This window comes from Camelus dromedarius, chromosome 2 (assembly GCF_036321535.1).
Source record: "Camelus dromedarius isolate mCamDro1 chromosome 2, mCamDro1.pat, whole genome shotgun sequence".
Lineage (NCBI taxonomy): Eukaryota > Metazoa > Chordata > Mammalia > Artiodactyla > Camelidae > Camelus > Camelus dromedarius.
Window position 1 is genome coordinate 65,477,977 of NC_087437.1, and position 18,437 is coordinate 65,496,413.

Sequence of the window (18,437 nt, forward strand, 5' to 3'; positions counted from 1 at the left end):
CTTATCTGACTCTGAAGCCTGGGTTTTAACTATTATACCTTAAAGGGCAATATTTAATTTTGGCTGTTGAGGTAAAAACAGGTATATACAGGCCTTTAGTATATAATCTTTATTTTCTGATAAAATGGTAAAATGGACAGGGTAGAGAAGACCCATTATCCGTAGGTGCCTTAATTTAGATTTAATTTATCCCATGAGAGTGTCATTATTTTGAATAATTATTTCGTTGGTTTAAAAATTAAGATTAGGTAAGGCAACCTCATAATTATTTCTATCCTATAAAAATTTTGCTATTTAGAAAATCATTCAAAATAATCTTATTGTAGTTGAGAAACAATAATTTAAGGCAATTGACAAAAAGTTAAACTTTAAAAACTTTGTAAAGATAAAGAACAAAGCTTGCATTAATTTGACATTTATACATAAAATAAATCAGCAACTGTCTATATAAAACCTATAGGCATAATCTATCCTATTTAATAAATTAAATTTTGATAGAGAACTGTTTTTGTCATTTTAAGCCAAACTATTTAAAAACGTTATACTAAGTAAAAAGAACAATTAAAAATCCTATGAATTGGATTACTGGCCACATACTATAGTCTTGATGGCTTAAAACCATATCAAGCATTAGTCAAAATCTGTGACAATTGCTTTTTTAAATAAATCTGTGAAAGTTAAATTTTAGGTGACTTACCACTATTTCTGTTGTAATTTCATGTCTGCTGAATTTATAAATTATGACATATGCAGAGACTCCTGATACACAGAATATTCTGCTCTCTGGACACCAGTAAATCATCTGAATGGCATATGGATCTTCCTCTACAATTTCACATGTCTGTTTTCCTTCTCCTACCTTCTGTTTTTCAAACACTTTTGAAGTTTTTAGCTTGTACAGCATCTGCAGAGTTACTATAAAATATTGAAACATAGTTATCTTCTAATTTGAACTTAATTCTTAGATGTTGTTGAAGCCTTTTCAATGTATTTGTTAAATCACAAAAGTAAAACCCAAGTAAATAAAATAAATTACATTCTAACAAGTAATCATTCCATGTCACGCTCTCATATCAGTACAGAAGATTATAGGGAAAAAATATACATTTATTCAACATATACTATATAACAAGGAACATGTAGGTCCTTTTATGCACTGTCTCAGAAAAGTTCCATAAAGTATTTTTATCCTTGTTTATTGATAAAAACACTGGGGCTCAGAAAGTTTATAATGGAAGTACTAAACCTACTTCTCTCCCAAGGGAGGAACTCTCAATACTTTTTCACAATTTTCTCTTTTGGTAGATGAGAGGCTGATGCTATTTTTTGAAGGTTTACTCTTCTCAACACATTTTTAGACACCCCTTCAGATGAGAAACATTTGTATTTACCATTTAGCAATACTGGGAGTCCAATGATCTAATTATTTTATAAAGAATCTTTTCCGAGTGGCTCTGTGTTAGGAAATGGTCAGTTATAATTTTTTAAGTCTGGTTTTGTAAAATGTTTTCAGGAATAATTACTTAGGGGAATATTATTTCCATTTTAGATCATAATGAATACTATATAAAAGCTCTTATTCTACAGAGAATCCTTAAGAAGTTCGAAAAATCTGGGAGTTCCTCCAAAAGTGCATAATCTGAACCTAATCATGAGAAACATTAATCAAACTCAAATTGAAGGTGAGTCTACAAAAACTGGCCTGAACTCCTAAAAATGTCAATTTCATTAAATAACGACTCAGCAGCCATTCCAGATTAAAGAAAATTCAAAAGATATAACTAACTCCAATAAATGGTCCTGGAGTTTCTTTTATTATAAAAGATATTGGAAAAATTGGCTAAAACTGAGTAAGATCTGAAAGTTATGTAATAGTATTGTATTAATATTATTACTCCTGACTTTGATAACTATAACTTGATTATGTAAAAGAATGCCCTATTTGTAGGAAATACACACTGCAGTTTTTAGGGGGTATGTACTGTTAGAGGAGATTCATGTTTGCAACTTATATTCAAATGGTTATAAAAAGCTGTATATGTATATATTTACATATATATGTGTATGTGTGAATACTGAGGGGAGAGAAAGAGTAAGAGGGTGAGGAGAAGGACAGGAGGGAGGGGTAGAGTTGGGGGCAGAGAGAGACAGAGCACGAGTAAGCACAGGTACACAAGTAGGAAGACAGGTGAAGGGAACAAATGTATACATCGACATTTGGGGAATCTGGCTGAAAGCTATACAACACTGCATAGTATGTTTTTGCAATTTTTCTGTAAGTCTGATGTAACATGGAAACATTAAAGAATATTGCAGACATAATTAAGGTCCCTAATTATTTGATTTTGAGTTAATTAATAGAGATTATTCTTAATAGGCCCAACAAAATAAGGTAAGTCCTTTAAAAGAGGGACTGGGGCCCTCCCTGAAGTTAGAGAGACACTCCCTTGCTGGCCTTGAAGAAACAAGTCATCATGAGTTTTAAAGTTGCAAGAAAATGAATTCTGCCAACAACCACATGAACTTGGAAGAGAGCTCTGGGCCCCAGATAAAGCTGCAGCCCTAGCTAACACCTTGATTGCAGTCTTAAAGAGATCCTGAGCAAAGAATCCAGCTAACTTAGACCAGATTCATAACACACAGAAACTGTGAGATAATATATGTGTACTGTTTTAAACTGCTAAATTGTGGTAATCTATTACTCAGCAATTGAAAGTGAATACAGTTGACCCTTGAACAATATTGGTTTGAAATATATGGGTCCACTTACGCTCAGATTATTTTCAGTAGTACATACTACAGTACTACACAATCCAAGGTTGACTGAATCCTCAGATACCAAGGAACAGCACATAGGGAGAGCCAACTATAAATTATGCTCCGACTATAAATAATGGTCAGATCGACTATGCAGAGGGTTAATGCCTCTGACCCTCGTGTGTTCAAGGGCCAATTGTACACATATTAACATAAACTCAACTACTCAAATTCAGTATAACCTCATTTCCTGTACTGTAAACTATCTCACAAAATTGGCAAACTAAGTTATACTTCTCTAATGGCATCTATTGATTTGGAGGTATGCCCTTATAGTTGATTACAATAAAAACATTAAATATTCTACAAACCTTTGCCATATATGATTTGAATGTGAAAAATAATATTTTATTTAAAAATTAACTTAAAATATTATTGTGCATACTTAAGGATGGTATGCACTTCAGTCATTAGAGTGTTAAATTGCCTTCTCACATTTTAGAAGCTAAGAAGTGACTTTGAGGTGATGGGAAATGAGCAAAGATGTCACTATGCAATTAACTGTGTTCATGGAACAAACTCAGGTTTACATGAAAAGGTTCATCAAAATAAAACCTGTTGTCGTTTGGAATTTTCTCCTGAGCAATTGTTTCGTATTATGTGAGGCCAGAAAGGGGCCTCAGAATTCATGGCTTTAAATATTTTAATCATTTTCTCTTGCTGATGAAAGTTTGCTCCACTACTAAAGGACTCTAGCTGCAGATTAAGAGTATCATTACTATTCAACCTTCTTCCTTCTACTTTTATATTTATCATAGTCTTTCTCAGTTCACTTCTATAGCTTCAGGTATCACTTGTATGCTGCTTCACCACTAGTTTCCATTCTTGACTGTTCTCCCTACCTGTTAGACATTTTACTTGGATTTCCTGGTGTTACAACAAAATTCAAACCTCTAGAATTCTCCCATATCCTTATTTCCAACTTGCTGGTTACTCATCCTCAGAAACCTGGAGATATTGCTCACTTATTCTTCTCCTCCTAGTCCAGGCTATTAAAACCTTATCTTTCAAAACTTACATTAAATTTTACTGCATCGAAATGCCCTTCCTGGATCTACCTGGTTCAAATAAATCTCCCATTTTTGATAACAAATAGAATTTGGGTTATATTACATTGAGAGTTCTTACCATATTGTTTACCCGGTAAGTTTTCTTAAGGGTATGTATGGGTATAATCAAGTTTAAAATATCTTTGCATGCCCTTCAATGTTGAGCAGAGTACCTTTAGACCTTTAATTATGTAATTCTCAAGATTTCAAAAGAAATTTTACATTTATCAAATTATTTCTTTTGATTCTCATGGACTTGGTAGACAAGTGGCAAAGAAATGTAAAGAAGTGGGATAAAAGCACTTTTCCAAAACCACAAAGCAAGGAGATGAAGGAAATTCCTTGAACAAAATTAATCTGACATGTTTTGGTACTTTTTCCAACGTACATTACCTCTTGTAAATACAATAGGTTGCTGATAAAGAGTGATTTCAGTCCTATCTATTTATATCATAGAAGAAAAATACTGTAGAACTAATTTTTTAAACTGATTTAATAATATAGGAAATGCATTTTTTGTAACACAGCCATATGTGTATGCTAAATATTTATCTAAAATGTTAATTGTCCAAACTAAAACATGGTGAATGGCTATGAGTAAGTATTAACCAAGTGTATTCTGTACTAGAAGGATAAACTTAAAACTTACTTGCAGAAGCATCCCAAAACTTAATCGATCCATCTGCATGACTAGATGAGAAATAAAGTAGCATTAATTAAAGTATGGTAAAGTAAAAAAATAATTATTCTAAATGTATAAAAACTTGCATTACTATTAAAATTTGATTTAAAAATACCACTCCGAAAATTAATGTATGCCAAAACATTTCTAAGCCTAAAACAATGGTTTATTTTTTAAGCAATACACAAAATCTAAATTTTAAAAAGACAATAATTACTTAGATTTTATTGTAAGAATATTTTATGTGTAATAGAGAACAATGAAAACTGACCTGTGAAGATTAAACAGTATGTTGTTATATAAAATTGTTTACACTCAATAAAAAAGAGACCCAAGTTAATTTAGATTACATTAAAATAATTTTGAAGTGAATATCATTGTGAAATTAAAGTTGAGCTTCAAAATATACAAAACAAATCCTTAAACCTATCTAGAGTTGTATCATTATTTGGTAATAACGTAATGACAATTCTATAAGAAATCATCTACAAATAAAGAGGATAGAATACTTCCCAACATGTTTTATCAGATCAGGTTTATACGGGCACCAAAACCAGGAAAAAAACATTGCAAGAAAAGAAAATAGCAGACTAATATCCCTTGAGCATAGGTGTAAAAACTGTCAACAAAATATTAGCAAATCAAAAAATATACAGAAAGAACAATACATCATGACTAACTGGGGTTTATTTCAGGAATGCAAGATCAGTTAAACATTTAAAAAAATGATAACCACACTGTAATTCATCACACTGTCAGACTGAAGAACAATGTGATCATCGCAATAAATGCAAAAAAATCATCTGACAAAATTCATCATCTTTTCATGAAAAAAATCTCTCAATAAATTAAAAACGGAGGAAACTTCTTCAACCTGATGAAGAGCATCTAGGAACAACCTGTAGATGGTGTTTAACATACATAATGGTGGAAGAGATGGAATATTTTCACCCTAAGAACAAGAACAAAGCAAAAATGTTCACTTTCACCATTCTTATTCAACATTATATTGAAGGTCAGTTAGTAGTTATACTGCAACAAGGGAAGAAAAAAAGGAATAAAGATTGAAAAGAAAGAAATAAAATTCTATTTGCAGATCACATGATTGGCTATGTAGAAAATCCCAAAGAATCTACAAAAAGTATATTAGAACTCATACATAAGTTAAGCATGTTTCTAAGACACTAAGTCAATGTACAAATGTATTTCTATATAATACCAATGGACATTTGGAAATTGGAATTATAAAACAGTACCATTTACAATAGCACCAAAAAACATAAAATGCTTATATATAACCTAACGCAATTTGTTAGATCTGTATGCTGAAAACTATAAGCTGCTGATCAAAGAAATAGAGAATAGATAAGTAAATGGAGAGATATAATTTATTCTTTTCTTTTTTCTTAAATTGTAAAACTTACTAGATGTCAGTTCTCCCTAAATAATGTATAGATTCAATGTATTCTCAATTGAAATATGCCATTTTTAACAGAAATCAACAAACTGATTCTGAAATTTATATGGAAAGGTAAAGGAACTGGAGTATCAAAGCAATTTTAAAGAATAAAAGTCAGAGGACTCAAACTACCTAACTTTCAGTCTCATTCTAAAGCTTGTCCCACTGACACCATAATCCAGTTTTAGAAAATTTCTATCATCCCCAAAAGTTACCTCACGCCAATATCTTACCCATCACTGGTAGGTAACCACTGGTATCTTTCTGCCTGTATAGATTTCTTTTGTTTTCTTACAATTTTCATATAAGTGACACCTTTACAATATTTACTCTTGTGTTCATATCTTTCATTTAGCATAATGGTTTTGAGGACAATCCTTGTGTTGCATGTATCAGTAATGGTTCCTTTTTATTGCTGAATAGTATTCTATTATATGAATATATCCCATCTTGTTTACCTACTTCCCAGTTGATAGACATTTGGGTTGTTACTAGTTTTTGGTTATTATAAATAAAGCTTCTATGGATGCTCTGTATGTTTATCTACTTTAATTATTCTCTTATCACAAAAAAGCTTTATTATTAAAAAATTCAGCAGGATGATGATCTGAGAGTCTAATAACCTTTAATTCTATTTTATTTTTTATTTGGTATGCAAAGAACAGTATATGTAATATAGATTTAACATATAGAATATAATTATATTGAAATTCTATGAACCAAACACACAACCAAAGAACTAACATTACTAATAATGTGCATCTATGTATGTTCTCATTCTTTTTTATTTTATAGAGGTATAATTGTCATACATTATATTAGCTTCAGGTATACAACATAATGATTTGTATATATTGTGAAATGACCACCATAATAAATCTTGTTAATATCCATCACCATATGTAATTAACAGACTTTTTTTCTGTGATGAGTCGTTTAAAGATTTACTCTTTTAGCAACTTTCAAATATGCAATACAGTCTTATCAACTATAATCACTATCCTTTACACATTATATCCCCCTGACTTAAAACTGTAAGTTTTTACATTTTGACTCCCTTCACACATTTCATCAAACCCCCGCCCTCTGCCTCTGGAAACCACCAATCTGTTATTTGTATATATGAGCTTTTTTTTTTTTTTTCTTTCAGATTTCACATATAATTGAAATCTTGTAGTGTTTGTCTTTCTCTGTCTGACTTGTTTCACTTAGCATAATGCCCTTAAGGTCTATCCATATTGTCACAAAAGGCAAGATTTCATTCTCTTTATGGATGAATAATATACCATTGTGTGGAATATATATACAGTTCTCTTCCTGATTCCATCACCCTGCCTTCTTTGTCCCCAGAACTAACCAGTATTCTAAATTTTCATCAGCTCTTGTTTTTCTTTAATATATATATATTATATATTTATCATATAATATATAATATTATCACATTATGTGTATAAACAACAAATTGCTTACTTCTGATTTTTAAAAATCTATAATAGTGGTATAATGTATATAAATTTGAAGAACTTGCTTTTTCATTTATTATTAGATTTATAAAATTAATTGTTGTTTGCAGCTGTATGTTACTCATTTTCACAGATCTGTATAATATATAGTAGTCTGTACTGCGATTATACCACAATATATATTTTATTCAATGATTGGGCAACTGGATTCTGTCTGTGTCTTTTTTTTTTTTTTTTTTTTTTGCTCTTACAAAGAATGCAGCTATAAAGTATCTTGTATAAATCTTTTGTTATTTATGTAATAAGAGGGAAATTGGTGGGTCTTAGGATATGAAACTGTTTAAATTTACAAGATAATGCCAAACTTTAGAAATTTACATTTTTATACTCTCATTTGTGATACAGAATTATAATTGAGCTGCATTTTTTTCAATACTTGTAACTGACAAACTTCTAAATTTTCTGCCAATTTGTTTTGAATGTAAAATGGTATCTCATTATGGTTTTACTCTGCATTTTCCTAGTTACTAATATTTTAAATTATTAATGAGGTCAAGCCATACAAGTTTTCTCTCCTATGAAATGTCTATTTAAGTATTTTTGGCTATTTTTCAATGGGGTTGATTGACTTTTTCTTACTGATTTGAAATCATTTAGACATTCTGGAAACAAAATTTCAGTGGTTATGTATGTTACAAATATCCCAATTTATTTCTTGCCTTTTCATTTATTTATGGCAATGTTTTTCAAATATATAGATCAAGTTTATCATATTCTCCAAATATTCTATGTTCTTACTGATTTTTTTGTTATCAGTGAGATGTCTAACTACAATTTTTGTCAATTTTTTGTCTCAATTTTTGCTTTATAAATTTTGAGGTCATATTACTGAATACACACAAATTTAATTTTTTACATCTTCTTTGAAAACTGAAACTTTTTTTTATTGAGGTATCGTCAGTTTACAATGTTGTGTCAATTTCTGGTGTACAGGACAATTCTTCAGTCATACATGAATATACATATATTCATTTTCTTATCCTTTTCCACCATGAGATATTACACGATATTGAATGTATTTCCCTGTGCTATACAGTAGAAACTTGTTTATCAATTTTACACATACCAGTCTCAAGCTGCCAGTTTATTCCTTCCCACCCCTCTCCCCCCTGGCAACCAAAAGCATATATTCTATGTCTATTAGTCAGTTTCTGTTTTATATGTAAGTTCATTTGTCTTTTTTTTTTTTTTTTTTTAGATTCCACATATGAGTGATGTCATATGGTATTTTTCTTTCTCTTTCTGGCTCACTTCGCTTAGAATGACATTCTCCAGGGCCATCCATGTTGCTACAAATGCATTATTTTATCATTTTTATGGCTGAGTAGTATTCCATTGTATAACTATACCACACTTCTTTATCCAGTCATCTGTTGATGGACATTTAGGTTGTTTTCATGTCTTGGCTACTGTAAATAATGCTGCTATGAATGTTGAGGTACAGGTCTTTTTGAATAAGGGTTCCCTCTGGATATACACATAGGAGTGGGACTTCTGGGTCATATGGTAAGTCCATTTTCAGTCTTTTGAGGAATCTCCCTGTTTTCCATAATGGCTACACCAAACTGGATTCTCCACACCCTCTCCAGCATTTATCATTTGTGGACTTTTGAATGATGGCCATTCTGACTGGTGTGAGGTGATACCTCATTGTAGTTTTGATTTGCATTTCCCTGATAATTAGTGATACTGAGCATTTTTTCATGTGCCCACTGATCATTTGTATTTCTTCACTGGAGAATTGCTTGTTTAGGTCTTCTGCCCATTGTTTTTTTCTTATTAGGTCATATGAGCTGTTTATATATTCTGGAAATCAAGCCCTTGTCAGTTTCATCTTTTGCAAATATTTTCTCTCATTCCATAGGTTGTCATTTTGTTTTGCTTATGGTTTCCTTTGCTGTGCAGAAAACTGAAACTTTTAATATGATAGTGATCTACTTTATCTTGGAATGTTTTGTCCAGAAAGTCCACTTTATCAGAATTTTTTTCCTGAGATATTAATTTCTTCATATGGCTTTAAATTACTGTCTAGTATACTTTCATTTCAACCTGCAGCATTTTTGCAGAGGAGGACCAGTGGCAATGCATTCCCTCAGCTTTTGTTTATCTAGGAATGTCTTAATTTCTCCCTAACTTTGAAGCACAGTTTTGCTGGATATAAGGTTATTAGTTGACAGTTTTTCTTTTAGCTCTTTGAATATATCAGCCTATTGCCTTCTGGCTTCTGAAGTTTCTAAAGAGAAATATTCTGGTAATATTATTGATTCCTTGCATGTGATGAGTCAGTCCTCTCCTGCTGCTTTCATGATTCTCTGTTTTGCTTTGCCTTTTGACAATTTTATTGTAGTAAATCTCAGTGTGTATATCTTTGAGTTCATTATACTTGGGATTCACTGAACTTCTTGGATTCATGTCTTATTAAACTCAGGAAGTTTGGGGCTTTATTTCTTCAGATCATCTCTCAGCCCCCTTCTCTCTCTCTCTCTCCTTCTTTTGGAACTGCCACAATGCATATTTTAGTTTGTTTGATGGCATCCAGAAGTCCCTTACATTCTGTTTACCACTCTTCTTTTTCTTTCTGTTCCTTAGACTCAATACTTTCTATTATCCTGTCTTCAAGTTCATTGATTCTTTCTTCTGCCTGTTCATATCTGCCTTTGGATTTCTGCAGTGAATTATGCATTTCAGTTACTGTACATTTTAGCTACAGAATTTCTTTTTGGCTTATTTTTCAGTTTTCTGTTTTTGATTATTTCCATTTTGTTCATACATCTTTTTCTTGACTTTCTCCATATCTTCCTTTAGCTCTTAAGCATCTTTAAGACAGCTGTTTTAAAGCTTTTGTCTAGTAGATGTGCCATTTGGTCTTGTTCTGAGATATTTTCCATTGGTTTATTCCCTTTGAATAGGCCATATTTTCTTATTTCTTTGTATGCCTTACTTTATCTGATCTTACTTTGGCTTCACAAAATATCTTTGTTAGTATTTTTTCTAATCCACGAGAAACTTTTTTCATTTCTGCAAAAAGGTCCTTGGGATTTTGACAGAAATTGTAGTGAATCTGTACACCACTTTGAGAAATTGTCATTTTAACAATACTAAGTCTTCCAATTTATAAGCATGAGATGATTCCATTTATTTGTGTATTATTTAATTTCTTTTAGCAAAGTTTTGTACTTTCTAGCCTTTCATCTCTCTGGTTAAATTTATTTATAAGTATTTTATTTTTTGATGCTAATAAAACTGCTTTATTTCCTTTGCAGATTGTTTATTGTTAGTATACAGAAACACACACACACACACACACACATATATATATATATATGAAATCATGTTATCTGCAAATAGAGATAGTTTTACTTCTTCCTTTCTATTGTGGATGCCTTTCATTTATTTTTCTTGCCTCACTCCTCTAGCTAGAATTTCCAGTTCAATATGAAACAAAAGTAGCAAAAGCAGAAATTCCTGTCTTGTTCCTGATCTCATAGGGAAAGCTTTTAGTCTTTTACCATTGAATATGACGTTACTATGAGTTTAGCAAAACGCCCTTCAAGTTAAGGTAGTTCCATTCTGCTCCTAGTTTTCTGAATGTTGCTGTTGTTGTGGTTTTAAATCAGGAAAGAGGTGTTCAATTTTATCAAATGCTTTTTTATTCATGAGATGACTATGTGTTTTTTGTGGGTATTAAATTGATTTTTATATGTTGAAACACTCTTGTATTCCTACCATAAACCCCACTTGACCATGGTTTATAATCTTTTTTATATGTTACTAGATTCAGTTTGCTGTATTTTGGTTAATATACTTGAATCTATATTTATAAGGGATACTGTTGCAATTGTCTTTTCATACAATATCTTTCTCTAGTTTTGTATTAGGATAATGTCTCAGAGAATTAGTTAGGACATTCCCCCCTCCATTTTATGGAAAAGTTGAAAAGCATTTTTTGTTACTTTTTTAAATGATTGATAGAATTCATCACGAAGCCAACTGGTCCAAAGAAAGAGCCAAACCTTTTCTTTGATGAAAGGTTTTAATTACTGATTTAATCTCCTCACTTGTTATGTCTGTTTGGATTATCTATTTCTTCTTGAGTCAGTTTTGATAGTTCACTTACATCTCTGAATTTTTATATTTCATTTAGGTTATTTACTTTGTTGGCATACAACTGTTCACAGTATTCTCTTATAATCCTTTTTACTTTTGTAAGATTGATAGTATTCCATTCATTTCTCATTCTGATTTTAATAATTGAGTCTTCTTTCCTTTTTCCTGAGTGACTCTAACTAAAGGTTTGTCAATTCTATTGATTTTTTCAAAGAACCAATTTTTGGTATCACTGAGTTCCTTTATTGTTTTTCTATCCTCTGGTTTATCTCTGCTCAAATTTTTGCTACTGTTTACATCTGTTAGCATTTGTTTTTTTTCTAGTTCCTTAAGGTGTAAAGATAGGTTATTGAAATTTCTTCTTCCTTAAATGTAGATAATTACAGATATAAATTTTCCTCTGAGTGCTGTTTTCCCTCTATCTCCTTACCATTAATTTTATTTTTATTTTTACTAATCTCAAAATATTTTCTAATTTCCCTTGTGATTTCTTATTTGGTCCATTGGTTAAAAGTGTGTTGTTAAATTTCCACATATCTGTGATTGTTCCGGTGTGTTTCTTCTACTTTCTTGACAATCCTGCACACCTTCAGCAGCTTTAATATTTATTTCCATAAACCAACTTTAGTTTTATCAATCTTTGCTATTGTACACTTTCTATTTCACTAAATTTTGTTTTAGCATTATTATTTTCTTTTTTACTTTTTTGGGAATAACCTTGCTATTTTTAACTTCTTAAGATATATAATAAGATCATTAAGTGTGAGTCTTCTTATTAACATACATGGGTCAGAGTTTATATTAATTTATATAAGCATATAACATGGGTATAAGTTTACCTCTAAACATAGATTTAGATGTATCCACATTTTATGATACATTATATTTTCACTATCTTTCTGTTTGTGATATTTAAAATTTTTCTATTGTGATTTCTTCATTAAGCACTAAGTTAGTGGGAATAGATTACTTAATTCTGAAAAATTGTAAATTTTCTTTACATATTTTTGTCATTGGTTTCTAATTTAATTCCCCTGTGGTCAGAGAACATCTTATATAATATGATTACAATCCTTTGATATTTACTGGTACTTATATTATGGTCCTTCATGTGGCCAATTTTGTGTGTCCCATGTGCACTTAAAAAGAATGGAAATTCTTGAGTTGTAGAGTTCTAAATATGTCAGTTAAGTCAGACTTATTAATCCTGCTATTCAAAACTTTCTTTATTGTTAAGAATTGTTTTCCTCTGATTTTAAATCTGTTACAGAGAGAGGTTTGTAATATTTTCTCCCAGTTATTGCAGAACTGTCTTATCTTTTTATATATTTTGAAGTACTGAACTCAAAATCCTTATGGATTCATCCTTTCATTATTTTGAAATAGTTCTTTTTGCCTTTGATAATGCTTCTTGCTTTAAAGTTACTGTGGTAGGCAGAATTTCCCCAGGATTCCCGCCTCGTGGGATAATCCTGTATATTCTTTGGGACTGTGAATATAATAGAGAATATATCACTCACACAATTGTTACATTATGTTGATTTTAAGAAAGGGGTACAATTCGGGTGAACTTGACCTGATCCTATGAAACCTATAAATATAGATCTAGAGGTCAAAGAGGAAAAACATTTGAAATTTGAAGCATGAGCAGTACTTGATGCATTATTACTGGCTTCAAGGAAGAAGGGGTTACATGGCATGGAATGTAGGCAGCCTCTGGTAGCTAAGATGGCCCACCTAAAAACTAATAAGGAAATTGGCAGCTCAGTCCTACAACCACAAGGAACTAAATTCTTCCATCAAAAAGAATGAATTTGAAAGCAGATTTTCCCTCAGAGCTTCCAGATGACAACTCAGCCTGGCTGACTGTTTGATTTCAGTTTTGTGGTACATTGAGCATCTCAACCATCCAGTGCCTGGCCTATAGAGCTGTGAGTTAATAAACGGGTTTTAAGTTGCTAAGTTTGTGGTGATTTTTAATGCAACAATTGAAAACTACTTTACTGATGTAATTAGAGCTATATCAAAATTTTAAATTGTTTACATGTTACAATTTTTCATATATTTACTTTCAAAGCAGCATAGAGTTTGGTTTTATTTTTCTATCTCTACTGACAGTCATTGCCTTATCATTGGAGAATTCAGTCAAATTATACTTACTGTAATTACTGATACATATGTATTTAAATCTACCAACCTCACAGTTATATTCTATTCATCTAATCTATTCTGTCTTTCTTTACCCTTTCTGTCCTTTTAAGGATTAATTACATTAAAATATTCTATTTTACTAGTTTTTGAGTATTACATTCTTATACTATTATTTTAGTGGTTATCATAGATATTACAAAATTGATCCTTAAACTGTTGAGTTTTATAGTTTTAGGTCATACATTTAGGTCTTTCCATTTTCAGTTGATTTTGTACATGGTATAAGGTAAGGGTCCTATTTCATTATTTTATATGTGCAAATACTATGTTCCCAGCATTAGTTGTTGAAGAGGCTATCCTTTCCCCATTGTATAGACTTGGTACCTTTATGAAAATTTTGACTATATCAGTGACAATTTATTTATGACAACTTATTTACTCTGTTCCATTGGTCTTTATCTCTGTCTTTATGCCAGTACCATACCATTTTGGTTACTTTTTAATATGTCTTGATTAGCTTTGTATCATGTTTTGAAATCAGGAATTGTGAGGGCTCTAGCTCTATCTTTCTTTCCCAGGATTATTTTGAATATTTGAAGTCCTTTGAGATCCTGTATTAATTTTAAGATTTTTTTTTCTTCTTCTGCCAAAAATTTCATTGAGATTTTGATAAGGATTTGCATTGAGTCTGTAGATTGCTTTAGGTAGTATGGACATTTTAATATTAAGTTTTCCAATCCATGAACATGTGATATCTTTCCATTTATTTGTGTTTTCCTTAATTTCTTTAACAGTGTTTTATAGTTTTCATCATTAAAGAGGTTTGCTTCCTTGATTATGTTTATTCCTAAATATTTTATTCCTTTTGATGCTATTGTAAACAGGATTGTTTTATTAATTTCCTTTCAGATTGTTCATTGTTAGTGAACAGAAATAGAACTGACTTTGTATGTTCATTTTTATATCCTGCAAATTTGCTGAATTTCTCATTAGTTCTAACTTTTGTGTGTGTGTGGAAACTTATGACTTTTCTACATACAAGATCATGTCATCTACAGAGATAATTTTAATTCTTCTATTCTGATTTGGATGTCTTTTATTTATTTATTTATTTATTTATTTATTTATTTTTGCTTATTTCTCTAGCTAGGTCTTCCAGTATTATGCTGAATATAAGTTGTGAGAGTGGGCATCCATCTTTTGTTTCTTATCTTAGAAGGGAAACTTTCAGCTTTTCACCATTGAGTATTATGTCAGCTCTGTGCTTTTCATATATGACACTTTATTATGTTGTAGTAATTTCCTTCTATTACTAGCTTGTTGAATGTTATCATGAAAAAAATACTGAATTTGCCAAAAGCTTTTTCTGTACCATCTGAGATGCTCATGTGGCTTTTGTCCTTCATTCTGTTAATGTGGTTTATCACACTGATTGATTTTCATATGTTGACCATCCTTATATTCTAAGGATGCAACTCACTTGGTCATAATGTATTATCCTTTTAATGTATAGTAGAATTTGGTTTACCAGTATTTTGTTGAAGATTTTTGCAATGATAGTCATTGGGGATATTGCTCTGTAATTTTTTCTGGTAGTATCTTTGTCTGATTGTGGCATTAGAATAATGCTGGTCTCATAGAAAGAATCTGGAATTGTTCACTCAATTTTTGGGAATAGTTTAAAAAGAATTAAGGTTAATTCTTTAAATGTTAGGTAGAATTCTTCAGTGAAGTCCTCTACTCTTGGGCTTATCTTTTTTGGGAGTTTTTAAATTATTTGTTAAATCTTTTTACTGACTATAGGTCTGTTCAGATATTTTTTATTTCTTCATGATTCAGTCTAAGTAGGTTTATCCATTTATTTCAAGTTATCCAGTTTCTTGGCATATAATTGTTCAGAGTAGTCTCTTATGAACATTTATTTCTGCAGCATCAATTGTAATGTCTCCTCTTTCATTTCTGATACTTGTTGAGTTCTTTTTTTCTTAGTCTAGCTAAGAGTTTGTCAATTTTGTTGATCTTTAAAAAAAACTTTTTAATATTTTTCTATTCTGTTTTATTTCTGTTCTAAGCTCTGTTATTTCTTTCCTCCTGCTAACTTTGGGTTTAGTTTTTTCTTCTTTTTCTAATCCCTTGAGGTATTGATTTGAGATCCTTCTTTTATTGTTGACATTTACTACTATAAACTTCTTAGAGTTTTACTTGTAAACCTCTTAGTAGTGTTTGTGTTACATCCCCTAAGTTTGGTATGTTGTATTTTCATTATCATTTGTCTCAAGATACTTTCCAACTTCCTTGTGATTTCTTCTTTAATCCACTGGTTGTTCAAAAGGGTACTGCCTAATTTCCACAGATTTGTGGATTTTCCAGTCTTCCTTTTGCTATTCATTCCTAGTTTCATTTCAACATGGTTGTAAAAGATGCTTGCTACAATTTCAATCTCCTTAAAAATTTTAAGACTTGTTTTATGGCCTAACATGTGATTTATCCTGGAGAATGTTTCACGTGTACTTGAGAAGAATGTGTATTATGTTGTTGTTGGGTAGAGTGTTCTGTATATGTCTGTTAGGTCTAATAGTTCTCTAGTGTTGTTTGAATCCTGTTTCCTTATTGAACTTCTCTCTGTGTGATTTTGTTTATTAGATCTATTCATTAAAAGTGAGGTATTTGAAGCTCCTACTATTTTTGCTTTACTGCCTATTTCTCCCTTTGATTCTGTCAACGTCTGACTTATATATTTGACGGCTCTGTTGTTAGGTGCATATGTATTTAAAATTTCTTTCTGGTGAATTGACTTTTATCATTATATAATGTCCTTCTTTGTCTCTTATGACAGTTTTTGGCTTAAAGTCTATTTTGTATAAGTATGGTCACCCCAGATCTCTTTTTGGTTAGCATCTGCATGGAATATCTTTATCTATCCTTTCATTTTCAGGCTACATACATCCTTATATCTAAAGTGAGTCTCATGTAGACAGCATATAGTGGATCCATTCTTCCACTCTATGTATTTTGATTTGGGAGTGTAATTCATTTATATTTAAAGAAATTACTGATATATAAGGACTTACCATTGCCATTTAAGAACTGTTTCCTACCTTTTATTTATTTTGTTCCTTTTTCCCTCTCTTGATGCCTTGTTGTTTCATTGACTTTTTTTGTAGTGAAATGCTTTGATTTCTTTCTTACTTTCTTTTGTTCATATTCTATAGGTACTTTCTTTGTAGTTAAAATGTGTAATATATAAAACAGTTATACCAATCTACTTTAAAGTGATAACAACTTCAATTACATACAAAAATCCTACTCCTTTATCTCCCCCTTTATCTTATGTTGCTGCTGTTGTAAATTATATCTTTTAATATTTTATAACCATTAACACAGTTAAGTTATAGCCTTTATCTTTTCAATTCTACATCTGAATTTAAAGTATTTCATGCACCAGCACTACACTGTTACAGGATTCTGTTTTTGTCTATGTATTTACTTTTATCAGAGAGCTTTATATTTTCATATGCTTTCATTTTCTTGTCATTTGTTTCATTTGTTGTAATTTGTTGTCATTTGTTTCTAGTATTCATTTGTTTCAACTCAAAGGACTCCCTTTAGCAATTCTTGTGAGGCAGATGTAGTTGTAATAAATGGTCTCAGTTTTTGTTTATCTTGGAAGATCTTTATTTTTCCTTCATTTTTGAAGTATAGTTTTCCAGGTATAGTATTCATGGCTGGCTTTTTTTTTTCTTTATGTACTTTAAATATATTATCCTACTTCTCTTCTAGCCTGTAATGTTTCTGCTGAGAAATCCAATGATAATCTTATGTAACAAGTAGCTTTTCTGTTGCTGCTTTCAAGATTGTTTCCTTGTCTTTGACAATTTGATTATAATATGTCTCAGTGTGAGCCTCTTTGGGTTCATCCTCACTGAAGTATTCTGATACATATCCAATGGATATGAATGTCCATTTACTTCCTCAGATTTGAGAAGGTTTCAGCAAACATTTCTTCAAATAAGTTTTCTGCCCTACTCTCTCTCTTTTTTTGGCACTTCCATAATGCCTATGTTGGTATGCTTGATGGTATCCCATAAGTACTTTGGGCATTCTTCTCTCTTTTTCATCCTTTTTTATTTTATTCCTCTATCTTGGTAATTTCATATTACCTATCTTCAAGTTTGCTGGTTCTTCTCTACTGCTGATCCCTACTAGTAAAATCTTATTCTTCTGCTTAATAATTTATTTCTGATTCTTGTTAATAGTTTCTATGTCTTTGTAGATATTCTCATTTCATTCATGCATCATTTTCCAGATTTAGTATAACTGTCTGTGTCTCTTACACATTGAACAGTCTGTGTTCTCTTGTTATACATTAAGCTTTTTTAAGTTAACTATTTTGAATTGTTTGTCAGGTAATTCACAGATATCCAATTCTTTAGGGTCAGTTTCTAGAGGTTTATCTTATTCCTTTGATTGGGCCACACTTGCCTGTTTCTTTGTGTGCCTCATTATTTTTTGTTGTGAATTTAGCATTTGAAAATACAGCCACCTGCTATGAACTAGCTTTACACAGGGGAAGACCTTAAGCAGAAATCCTAGGGGCTTCTCAAACCTTCAATGGGGATGCACCTTCTCAGGGATTGTATGTGTAATTT

At 31.1% G+C, this 18,437-nt stretch overlaps 1 protein-coding gene across 6 annotated transcripts in view; it reads right to left on the bottom strand.

Annotated features, from left to right (window-relative positions):
* STXBP5L (syntaxin binding protein 5L) overlaps positions 1-18,437 on the bottom strand; it is a 290,279-nt gene that overhangs the window by 104,917 nt on the left and 166,925 nt on the right. For all 6 annotated transcript variants that reach the window (XM_064494778.1, XM_031455025.2, XM_031455017.2 and 3 more), the window contains 2 exons: positions 4,516-4,556; positions 698-915 (listed from right to left, as the gene is read on the bottom strand). In XM_064494778.1, the coding sequence (XP_064350848.1) occupies positions 698-915; positions 4,516-4,556 (259 nt within the window). The remainder of the gene's footprint in view (positions 1-697; positions 916-4,515; positions 4,557-18,437) is intronic.